This window comes from Amborella trichopoda, chromosome 5 (genome assembly GCF_054954075.1).
Source record: "Amborella trichopoda isolate Santa Cruz 75 chromosome 5, AtrichopodaSantaCruz75HAP2 v2.0, whole genome shotgun sequence".
Taxonomy (NCBI): Eukaryota; Viridiplantae; Streptophyta; class Magnoliopsida; order Amborellales; family Amborellaceae; genus Amborella; species Amborella trichopoda.
Window position 1 is genome coordinate 41850507 of NC_142340.1, and position 12076 is coordinate 41862582.

At 33.0% G+C, this 12076-nt stretch overlaps 1 protein-coding gene across 1 annotated transcript; it reads right to left on the minus strand.

Annotated features, from left to right (window-relative positions):
• Positions 1-268: 268 nt before the first annotated feature.
• On the minus strand, positions 269-8300 carry LOC18424993 (auxin-responsive protein IAA2). The gene is made up of 5 exons (XM_006829544.4): positions 7698-8300; positions 5421-5623; positions 3606-3723; positions 652-713; positions 269-576 (listed from the first exon to the last, which is right to left on the minus strand). The coding sequence occupies exons 1-5, from the start codon at positions 8129-8131 to the stop codon at positions 539-541; spliced, it is 855 nt and encodes a 284-aa protein (XP_006829607.2). The 5' UTR covers positions 8132-8300; the 3' UTR covers positions 269-538.
• Positions 8301-12076: the final 3776 nt, after the last annotated feature.

Here is a 12076-nt window from a genome sequence, read left to right on the forward strand (position 1 = left end):
AGTAGATTTTCAAGCAAGTTTCCGGAAATGAAATTGCATCTAACAATAGAATTTTGGATGTGCCTTATTTTGATTGTTTAAGGTTGATACCTTACGTGAACCACACACTTAAATAATCTCACGTGCCGCTATTGAAGCATAGGGCTCAATAATACAACAGTTTAACATATTGACAATGTGTTATTTTCTTTCATACATGGAGAGAGAAAGATCTACTACAAAAAAAAAGTTCTTAAAAAAAAAGTAACAAAAATGAGGCACATAAATATGGTGGATTAATATGCGAATGCCATATAAATCATGTCTTATTGATAACAATAAACTGAATTTAGCATGTCTATAAACAAAATCAATCCAAAGTCAACACATATTAACACACTGTTAATTCATATGGATTACAGGTACATGTGAATTTATTTTCTACTTAGCCACATTGTAGTTTAGAAGATCAAAAGTTTAAAACAAACGAAAATAGACAAGAAAGCCAATCTCTTTTGATTCTCTGTACATGCTTTGAATCATTCCTTCGGGCCTCTCTTCACCCGTTGTTGGTGCATTTCTGAGGGGTTCTTGGAGCTGCAACATTCAAAGTTTCGACATTCATGGATGGATCATTTTTAATTGACTACGAGAGAGCAAGAGAGAGAGTACCTAGTCCCATGGCTTCGGAGCTTTTCATTAGTCTCAAGCGTTTGCATGATTCCACAAACATTCTGTAGATTAGAGAGCGAGAAAATGATTAGACTCTCCATGCTTTGAAGTTTCAGAACTTGTCGATCTAACTTGGAATCTCTTGAGACAGATCGGGATTAGGTAGTTAGTTCTTACTGGTTGAACCCCACGATCACCTCTACTTTCTGTTCTTTAGATTATGTTTTCAATTTTTAATAAATACGGACTCATCCATCTCGAAAATTGTCTGAGCCACATGAATCAAATCGGAACCGAACCTCAGAAAAGCTAGGGCGGATTCCCATTTTTTATTTAAAGAAAAGGATCCCAAAACGATTAATTGGGGCATTATGGTTCAATAGCAAAAAAAAAAAAACAATAGCTTTTCTCATACGGACATTATAGGAGTGTTAATTTCAAAAGAACACTATCACAACGGTAATTTAGTAATTTGATTCAAGGGTAAGGGTATTATTGTAAAACGAGGTTTAGGCATTATGGTTCAAAACAAAAAAAAAATCTATAGCTTTTCACATACGGACATTATAAAATTGTTAATTTCAAAAGGATAATTGGTCCTATCACAACGGTAATTTGGTAATTTGATTCAAGGGTATTATTGTAAAACGAGGTTTACAAACATAGTTTCGTGACCCTTATAGGGATGGCAACCGGGCGAATCGGATCCAGACTTGAAAAATGATATGGCCCCAACCCCAAACCCGATCGAATCCGACCCAAAAATTAAAATATTTATATATTTAACTATATTTAAATATTCCATCTAATAGGATCGGAAAAATATTTCCAAACCCAAACCGGACAGGCTGGATTCAATTTTTGGACCCATACCCAGACTCGAATCGAGTCTACCCCTCGGGTCCTGGTTTGGTCCGGCTCCATTGCCGCCCCAAGACCCATTCGCCCCTCTAGAGAACAACTATGGATCAACAAATAAAAATTTTAAAAATCAAGGAATAGAAATTTGAAAAAATTATTAAAACCTTGATGAAAAATATAGAAGATGTCTACCGACATTATTAACAACATTATTGGGGAGAGAGGCAGGGTGTCGAATTAACAGCGGTAATTTGGCCGTTCAAGAAAAATATCAAGCGCGTTATTGTCATTTTGTCTTTTCAGAAACATATCAACGGCGTTGTTGTCATATATGAAATATGCGTGCAGCATATCAAAGGTGGGATGAAATGGGTTCACAAGGTTAATTTCGCCATATTAGAATCATATGAAGGCTATTATCGTAATGGGTGTGGTTTCTTTAAAGTTAGAAACTTTAAACAATCAATTAAGGCGCAGCTCCAAATTTTATAATTTTGGTGTTAAAATATTTTAGAATTATCTCAAACTCTACTTATATATCTAATTATAAAATTTTAAACTTCAAAAATAGTTAAAATCAAGTAGATCTATAAATATTGAAAATAGACGGTCTAGATAATTTGTTGTAAGATGCACTATTTATGAGCCTCAAAATCTTTCTTTTTTGCCATATACATACATCTCAATGCCGAAATGATCACTTAGACGGTTTTTCAACATTAAAACAACCTTTTTTGATAGATTTTTAGGTTCATCTTTAATTCTACACCTTGAGGTTGCAACCTTATATAAACTTTTTCCCATAAGTGTGTAGTTTCTATAAGCTTGCAACTTTAAACGATCCAATTAAGGCACACCTGCAAATTTTATCGTAACATGTAATTTTGGTGTAAAAAATTCTTATAATTATCTCAAAATCTACTTTCATATTTAATTATAAAATTTTAAACTCCAAAAATATTTAAAATCAAATAGATCTACAAACATATATATATCTTGAAAATTGACAGTCTAGATAATTAGTTGCAAGATGCACTATTTTTTAAAATCATATTTGCAACAATAGTGAGGATATAAAAGTAATTTGATCATTTTATATAAACATCCACCATGGACCTTGTATAAAGTCTACCCTCCATGGATTTCATATAAACGATGCACCAAAAAGTACTAAAAAACTTATATTTAAATTTTTTAAAAAAAAATTATATTCATGATAATCTTGGCTAGATGAAATTATAAATAAATAATCTTTCTCTAAAATGAATTTTAGAGTGTGTACATATGAGTTGGTCGACTCATAAAACCCCATCCTTTTTATAGTGTCTTTCAATTAATTCCTTGCTCTCTTTTTTTCCCTTAAATAAGGTGGGTTTCCATCTCAATCGTTTTCATCATTTTTTAAAAAATTAATGGAGACAATTTTGTGGGAAACTTACGGAAAATATTTTAAATTTAAAAATATTCCAATATACACAGTATAATCGTATTTTGGTTTCATAACTTTTTAATTCAACAGATGAAGCTCAAACTTGATGCACTAACAATTCTCACCATCACACACTTATAAGTATCTAATGAAATAGTAAAAATAATAAATGACAAAATACACCAAAATATTTAGGGTATTTTGAGATATTTTACAAAAAACATATAGGTATTTGAATGTGAAAAGTATCAACATACCAATTTTAAGATCAATTTGACGTATAGAAAAAATTAAAATTGAAAAGTAATGTGTGCTTTTAAAAAGTGGGATTTTAAAATATATAATATATGTTACTAGTTTTTAATTTTTTAAAAAAATTAAGACCTTTTTCTAAAATTTTCCTAATCTCGTCGACTTTTCTTTTGAAATTTGTATTGGATATACAAACAGACCATTTACTTTTAACAAAAAATATCACAATCTCTTATGCATAATATTATAAATCGGGTGATTGTAAGTATATTATAGACTAGACTTAAAATTCAAAAAACAAAATTATCAATCTTCATTACAAGCCGTACCCAATGAAATCTGAAAAGTGATTACGATATCTTTCTAATAATGGTAAATGAAAACAATATAATTAGCCGAAAGAAAAACTTACTGCCAGGGGACATCTCCAACGAGCATCCAATCACCGTCCTTGTCCTCGTAGGTGGGAACGTACTCTGTGCCGCTTGATATGTCCACTAATTTACTTTCACTTGAATACTCGCTTTGACCTGAAAATTATAAATATTAGATAAATAAACCCAAAAAAAAAATAAGGAGCAACTAAAAAGGGCATCTTTGCCACTCGCTTTGAGCTGAAAAATATAAATATTAGATAAATAAACCCAAAAAAAAAATAAGGAGCAACTATAAAGGGCATCTTTGCCACCAAAAACTTTGACCGACCTTTTTTTATAATTTCTGCATATGATTGAAGCATTTTTTATTTTATTTAAAATTTTAAAATCTTTTTTTTGTATTTATTTAAAATTTTAAAATCCTTAAATCACTCTTAAAAGTATTAGTAAAAATGGAGGTTGTGACCTTAACTGGGATTTCATGAGGTACTACCATCACAACCCCAGCACCATTCTCATGTCTCACTTAATACAAGAGAGATTACATTTGAGAATTTTTACCTCAAACCCAGCACCATTCTCATGTCTTACATAGTACAAGAGAGATTACATTTGAGAATTTTTACCTCAAACCCAAATATTGAGAAGATCTATAACCAATGTATTAGTATATACTATGACACCATTTAGTTTTGAAATAAAGTGGTCACAATTACTTACAACCATTCGAAGTGAAATTTGATAGCTTGAACATGTCATAAAATTCAAAAAATTATCATTTGAAATTTAAGTTTCATTAATGGAATAAATACAGGCATCTAATTTCACATCTAATGATCAAGATTAATTGTGACTACCATGTATCACATGCAAGCGGTTACTTTTACTATGGTTTACTATCCCTCCAAAAGCAAAGAATAGTTGATTTCTCTCTCCTTCCTCACATCCCCAAGTAGTGAGAGAATTAATCGTTCTGAGAGAATCCAATGCAAACATACAAGTGATTTCCGTAAAGACTTTAAAATTTTAGGTAGAATACATAATACTTGAGGTAAAATACAAAATCCTCCAATTATATGCATAAATTATCAAGAATGTCAGTCAACCCGCTTTTTTTTATTTTATCCAAAACTATCTCCGGGTCAACCCAAATTTGGAAATTTTTTTAGTTTATTTAAATTTTTCGTTCATAGGACAATGCCTCGATCAGTAAGACACTGCCCTACTAAAACGAATAAAAAACTAAAAAGATCAAAATTCACTGCCCTACTAAAACGAATAAAAAACTAAAAAGATCAAAATTCAAGTTGACAGGTGGGGCATTTTTTAAAACAAATACAAAAAAAAAGGTTGATCGACCTTATTTGTAATTTCTATATATAAATAGAGCATTTTGTATTTTATCTAAAATTTTAGAGTCCATACCTAAATTACTCTACTTCTAAAAAAAAAATCGACACTTTCCAAAAGTACAAAAATGTAATCCCAACTAATTTATCCAAAAAAAAAAAACTATGGAAGATACCAAAGTGCGAGGAAGAACCTCTCCCTCGTTCTCTCTCTCTCTCTCTAATGCACTCAGCTATATAAGCAGTATGCTCCGGGTGCACGGAGCAATGGACATTCAAGCTTGAGAGGGTTCACTTATTAAGGGCGTACAAATACAAATTGTGAGTCTATTCAGACTCCGAGTTACCTCGCCTTCACAAAGTGCGGAGTAAAAGAACTGCCGAGTGAAGGAACTAATCAATCTCTGTCAGTTCTTGTATTTTATTATTATCACATCTAAAGATGACCGAGTCTGCACGGACAACTCGGACACAGGGGAGAGAGAAAGAGAAAGGACTTACAAATGGTGAAGCAGGCGAATAGGTTGGGCAAGGCGGTGAGGAGTTGTTGGTAGGTGGAGTAAGTTTGCAAGTCCACCTTCCGTAGATACGGTGCCCCATCAACCGCCACCTTCACATATGACGCAATTTCATTGTTGTTGTTGATACTGTTGTTGTTCTTCTTAAACGATGATCTCACTGGCGGCCACCCCACTATTTGAACCCTGTCCATTCCCATCACACTCTTCTTAGCAAATTATCCTCTCTCTCACAAAAACACACACTCTTCTTAGCTAATTATTCTCTCTCTCACACACACAAAACACACTCTCATTTTAGCTAATTATTCTCTTCTTTCTCTATACACAAAGTCCACAATTCATTGATCTCTCTCCTAAGAGAACCAAAAAAACGAACACAGCAAAATGTTGCTTTCTTTCTCCACAATTCAGTTCTCTTTCTCTCTCTCTGGTTCTTAAGAGAACAAAACAAAACAAAATCAGTAAAACGAACGAACAATGCATACACGCTTGAAATTAATGGGGTCTCTATCTCTCTGTGCACTGCTCCTGAGAAAACGAACGAACAATGCATTTACGCTTGAAATTAATGCGGTCTCTATCTCTCTGTGGACTTTTACATAAGAAAACAAACCCACTCTGGCAAATTATTGGTCTCTTTCGGGGCGCACGTGTACCGTCATTTTTTTTGTACGATCAACACCGTCTAGCCAGTGTCTTGGACGGTGGTAGAGAGAGTGAACGTACAATTGAATCATTTTTCTTTGACGTGTCCGTCTCTCTCTCTATGACCGTTCAACCACTGAATTCACGGTGATGACCCTGAGCACCACAACATTTGATTTTTACTTGAACTTGCCCTGATTTTCTTTGAAAATGATACAAATATCCAATTAACTGAAGGGTACACCTAGAGGAAAAAAGACCAAACTGATCCTCAACTAGGAAAAAATTACGAACCTGGTTAGCACCCGGGCCAATCCCGTACATGTGGAAATGCGGGCCCTTTAATAAATATATTTTTGAGATAGATTTTTGGATTTAATTTGTAAAGATATGAAATCTCTAGTATGGAGATAATGAATATGAAAAAGTAAATAAATTTTTAAAAGTAAAAATATTAGTTTTATTAAAAAAAGATATAGACTGCTAATTCCAATCGTTTTTAGATGAATCAAAGATAAATGCTTTATACTTCTGGCCTGCACACATGTAAAAATACAGTCAAGCCGGTACGAAACAATTTTTGAAAAACTACAGTTGGGGTAAACTAGAAAAAAGTGGCACCAATGGTTTTTTTTAGGAAAGGACTAAAATACCTTTTTTGAAAAATGCCTAAGTTAATTTCCAAAAGAATTAGTTTCACTTCACCTCGTATACTTAGTATGTTTGAAAATATGGGTGAAAATATTTTCAGATAGAACTACTCCACCCTATCACGCAACGGAGTTTTTTTACGGTGATTTTTTTTCTCACCAAATATAATCACGCAACGGAGTTTTTTTATGGTGATGTTTTTTTTCACCAAAAATTAAAAAAAACTCTCATATCTAATCACATGTTAGAGTTTTTTTTTATGCTAAAATACTTCCACAAAAGTACGTTTATGATAGCATTTTCACACATACCAGAAGTCTTAATATGTATTCATGAAATAGGGGTATTTAGATAATTTTTCCAACAGTGAAAACCGGAGTAATATGAGCTTTTCACTTCAATTCCATCGTTAATGAAGAAGGAAAGTTTAGTATCAAATGAAAGCGCATTTCTTTTTTACAAAAAGTTTATATACCTGTGAGGCTCTAAACAATCAAATTTGGGCGCACCTCACTAGAAAAGGTTGTTTTGATGATCAAATATCTTCAAATTGATCATCGCGACCTCTACATGCATGGACACAAGAAAATATAGATTTCAAGTTTTGGAAATAGTTAATCTTTTAATGCATTTTTAGACTATCGATTTTCAAAATTTTCAAGTTTTCTTGCGGCTCAATCTGCACTATTTTTTAAAGCTTTTAATGTTATAATTAAAGATGAAAACATATTTTAAGGTTGTTTCAAAGATTTAAATATTAAAACCGCATTTCTCAATACTATTTGAAAGTGTACTTTACGGTGATTGTTTAGAGCCTCGGCTTTATACAAACTGCACCCTTCTCTTTTATGACATCCTTATTGAAATTCAACAACACCAGCGAAAAAAAAAAGTTCAAAGAACCGACTAAAATTCAAGAAATCCCCAAAAACACTTGAAGAAGTACTTGAAATCCACTTACTTGGCCACTCGTGTGTTTCCAGGACCTGAATCCTTCTTTTCAGCTTCCTCCTTGCCGGAAAAACTAAGGTTCAAATCCACGGTCTCGGAGAACCCTCTCTTAGCAGGGAAACATTTCCCGGCGCTGTTTCCGGCGATTTCAGCTTCCCTCTTGACTGGCTGACTTTTTCCGGCTAGTTCCAGCTCCAAATTGTTTCTCCCTCCCCCTGGTAGGCCTAAGGTGAGCTCCGTCTCCATGAAATTAAGGCCGCACTTCTCGTTTCCCGGTGATCTTTCCACTGAATCACTGCCGGAATTCGAATTTCCCGACGATTTTTCCGAGTTTCCCGGCGCAGAGAGCTTCAGAATTTGTGTGCTGTGCTTCTCTTTCCGTTGATGAGAAGTGACGAGACTTATAAACAGATGCGGTTCTGGATTCCGGGATCGACGGTGCATAAATCGCCGCGTAGACAGTTGTTATTAGTTGTGATTCTTCCACGTGCGTGACGTCATGATCACCTTGGGAGTCGTGGAGCCGGACACTTAGTGGGTGTGTGGCTTTGTTTGGTTCACACGCTTAATTGGCTCGGCTCGACTTGGTTCGAGCCACTTTGGTTTTGTGAATGACGATAATGCTCCTAGTGTCTTCATAAATTAGCGAAATTGTCTTCTTTCGGTTACGGGCGGTAAATGAAAGATCAAGATTCGTACAGTTATACATAAATAGTTCAAAAAAGATTGTAATGATAACGATGTCCTTCAATTTTAATAGTATTGGACAAGAGAGTTTTAAATCACGGCATAATGGTTATTTTGAGAAAAAGTTATTTTATAGGGATTTTAATTTTTTATAATGAATTTTTATGGTCTAATTACTCTGTTAATTAGAGAGATAAGAAAGTGGGGCTTAAGCCCAAATTTAATTTATTAAATTTGATTTTAAGAGTTACTTAATAGGATTGTTTGTTGAGAAATTTATCAAACTAATTAAAAAGATGAACTATGTCATAATTTATCTATTTTAATTTTATCAAAGTATACATAATCCAAAGTTAAAACAGTAGAATGGACAAAAATATTCAATAGTTTATAAGTTGGGTATATTTTTTGATAATTTCTTTGTTCATCTTTACAAGTCAGAATCATGTAGATGTGAAATAGGTGGCTGAAGAAGTAATGTAGCTTCAAAACTTTAATCGAAATATAGATGTATCGAAATATAGATGATCCTTAGTTAAAATTGAAAAACAGGCAAAATATTAAATAGTTTATAAATGAGGTATATGTTTGATAATTTTTTATTACAAGTTACAATCGTGTAATGTAAAACAAGTGGCTGAAGGGGTATCAGTTTTGAAATTTTCTTTTTGGTAGTTAAGTAGTAGAAATCGAACTTCAAGTACTTCTAAACGTGGCTAACCACTTAAGTCTAAGCCTAATTTCCAGGTTTAAAAATCACCGGTGCTTTAAAATCTGGCAATTTACAATTCGAGTCCTTGATCTAGATGCAAAATTGGTTGGGACCTTATAGATTTCGAAATGGTACGGTCCCGTCCTGATTACCCCTAAAGCCTTGTTTTCATTTGTTTTTCTTTTTTTCTATAAAGCTTATCTAATGTTGTCTTTCGCCCCCCTTAAATTCCTTCCCTATAAACTTTTATTTTTATTTTTATTAATTTTTTTATTTTTTTATTTAGATCACAAATCCAAAGGATTTCAGAACAATCTAGATCACCGATGTAGTCATTCTGTACTGCGATCAGGGGTGGACGACTCGACTCACGGGTCCGCTTTTTAAAAAAAAAAGAAAACAAAAGACACTTGAAAATCTTTTCAAAATTTTCCATGTAAATTTGGAACTAATAGATATCACATAAACTTTTTTACCTTTGTGTGAAAAAGACAATTATGGTACAATCCCTTCAACTTTCAGCTCGAAAAATGGGAATTGTAAAAGTCGCTTTTGTTGTGTAGTACAGCATATAGACAAGAACGCGTGCCCACAGAGTGTGAGTGTGTAAACCTAAATCTTCACCAATTACCACTCAACACACATACATTTGAAGCACATAGAGTGATACATCTATCTGGTCCTACAAACAGGCGTGCGAGATCTTTTATTAAGATCCGTGTCAGATTGTTCGATCGAGTAGTCTGTATCAAGTTTAAATCGGTATAATTATTGATTCAAAAATATTTTAAAAAATAATAAAATAAAAATAAAAATTTAAAAAAAAGATTAATAGGTCTGGTAAGTTTGAATCAATCTAATTCACTTATCCAGATAAATGTTAAAAATTAATAAAATAACATAAAAATTAAAGGAAAAACATTGTATGAGTATGCAGACTCAAGAGCGCGCTGACTCGCAAACGTTCATCTTCAAGATGGACGTTGGGTAAATTGCATTGAAAAAAAACAACTTTTGGATTGTGCAAACTATATTCCTAAAAAAAATACATTTAAAACTCTAAAAAGAAATATTTTATTTACATACATCATCACCTTGGCCTATATCATCCATCCGTAAAAATTTTGGATAAAAAACCATCTTTAAGATGAAATTTAGAGAGGGAATGCATGTGTACATATGTTGATAGACTCATAGAAACCCCATCTAAAGTTAAAAAATAGTGGTTCATGTAGTCCCGAGATAGAAGGGACCTAATAAGATATTAAATAGGCTTACAAAAAGAAAATATATATATATAAAGGGGTTTAAGAAGAAAAAAGGCGGAGATCTATACTATCTTGGAACCGATTAAGTCCAAACTAATTCCATATACATAGTTGTAAACTATCACAACTATACTACATGTAGTGTAATACATTGTATTATGATATGTATGCTCCACCGTCCTCCTTAATAGGGACGCATGGTAGAACTGTCATCCATCTACCCATGAGAGCACATCATCTCTACCGATCATGATAGAGATTGGATGATACATGAATACGAGTAGTATAACACACTATAGTGCTGGTAGCATGGTAAATTTTTGAGAAAATATCTCTTTATCTTTTATTTTTAAGTTTTATTTTACAATAGATCCAATATTTTAAAAGATATCTTGGGGCATTAAAATTGTAGATTTTATTAATTTAAACATTTTTTTTAAGCCAAAAAAATCTAAAGTACATGTCGTTTCTAAAAGTCATCCTCCCAAACTTCTAAAGAGAGAAGAGTTTCATGGAGCTGAGAGGTTATCGGGAAGAGAGAGAGGTGTTTGGAGAAACATGGGACGAGAAAAAGAGAGAAGCATGGTGTATATAAAGGAAGAGAGAGAAATCATTGAGTTTAGAAATAACATGTCTTTCTCACATTTGTTTAGGTTAAAAAATAGGTTTAAAGTAGCCAAAAGGTAATAAGATATTTTTTGAAGCCTTGGATTTATCAAAAAATAAAACTTAAAAATATGAGATATGGAGATATTTTTTTCATTTTTTTTGGTAGATCAATAGGGAATGTAGGCCCATACCCGTGTTTAAAAATAATTAGTAGTTTTCGAACGCATCAATGAGAATGAAAACCTAGATGGTAGCACGATAAACTTAACAAAAATAAAAGCACAAAAAAAGTGGAAACACAAAAAATGATACTATTCTAAAAAGTAAAAAATAAAAAAGATAAAATTAAGGTTATCCCAAATACTTTCCAACAATAATAAGGACAAGGCCAAATGTCTAAAATCATTGGGGCAAAGACATCTTTCACTTAATAATCATTCATAAAAAGGTCCCCACCAATAAAAGAACAGCCTTTTCTCATTAAAATAGGTGTAGTTTTGTATCAGCCATTGAATGGAGAATATGAAGCCAAGCCATTGTAGAGCCAAAGGTGGGTACCATTAGGTCAATGGGCTCGGACCCAAATGGACCACGTGCTCGAGCCTGGTCCCACACTCACCATGTGATTGTGTTGCCATTTTTGAGACAAAGCCATAATTTATATTAATTCTTAGATTATCTAACCCCTCAATAAGTTAGCCCTCAAAAGGCAATTAATTATTTAATACCCACAATTTTCGTCGGGATAACGATTCTTTGCCGGTCAAAAACCAGTGGCAGGACTAGGATTCCGGCCTGAACTACTGGTCTTGGCGGCCGGAATTTAAGGCATATTTTTATACCTCAACTATTTAATTCTTAATATATTTATATTGGACTATATTTTGTACAAAACTAATTTTTTTGGGTTCCATGTGTTGGTTGGAAGGAAAACATTTCGATCATGAAGTATCTTTCACTTAGTCTAAACCATCATCTCTAAGTAAAGGCACCATTTGTTATCTTACATTATTTTATTCTTCCTTAATTTATTGTTTTCTATGATTAGTGTTTCTTTATTTTCCTTTTTTGGTGGCATTGATCCAAGGGAAAATGAGGTTTGGTTTCCATTCT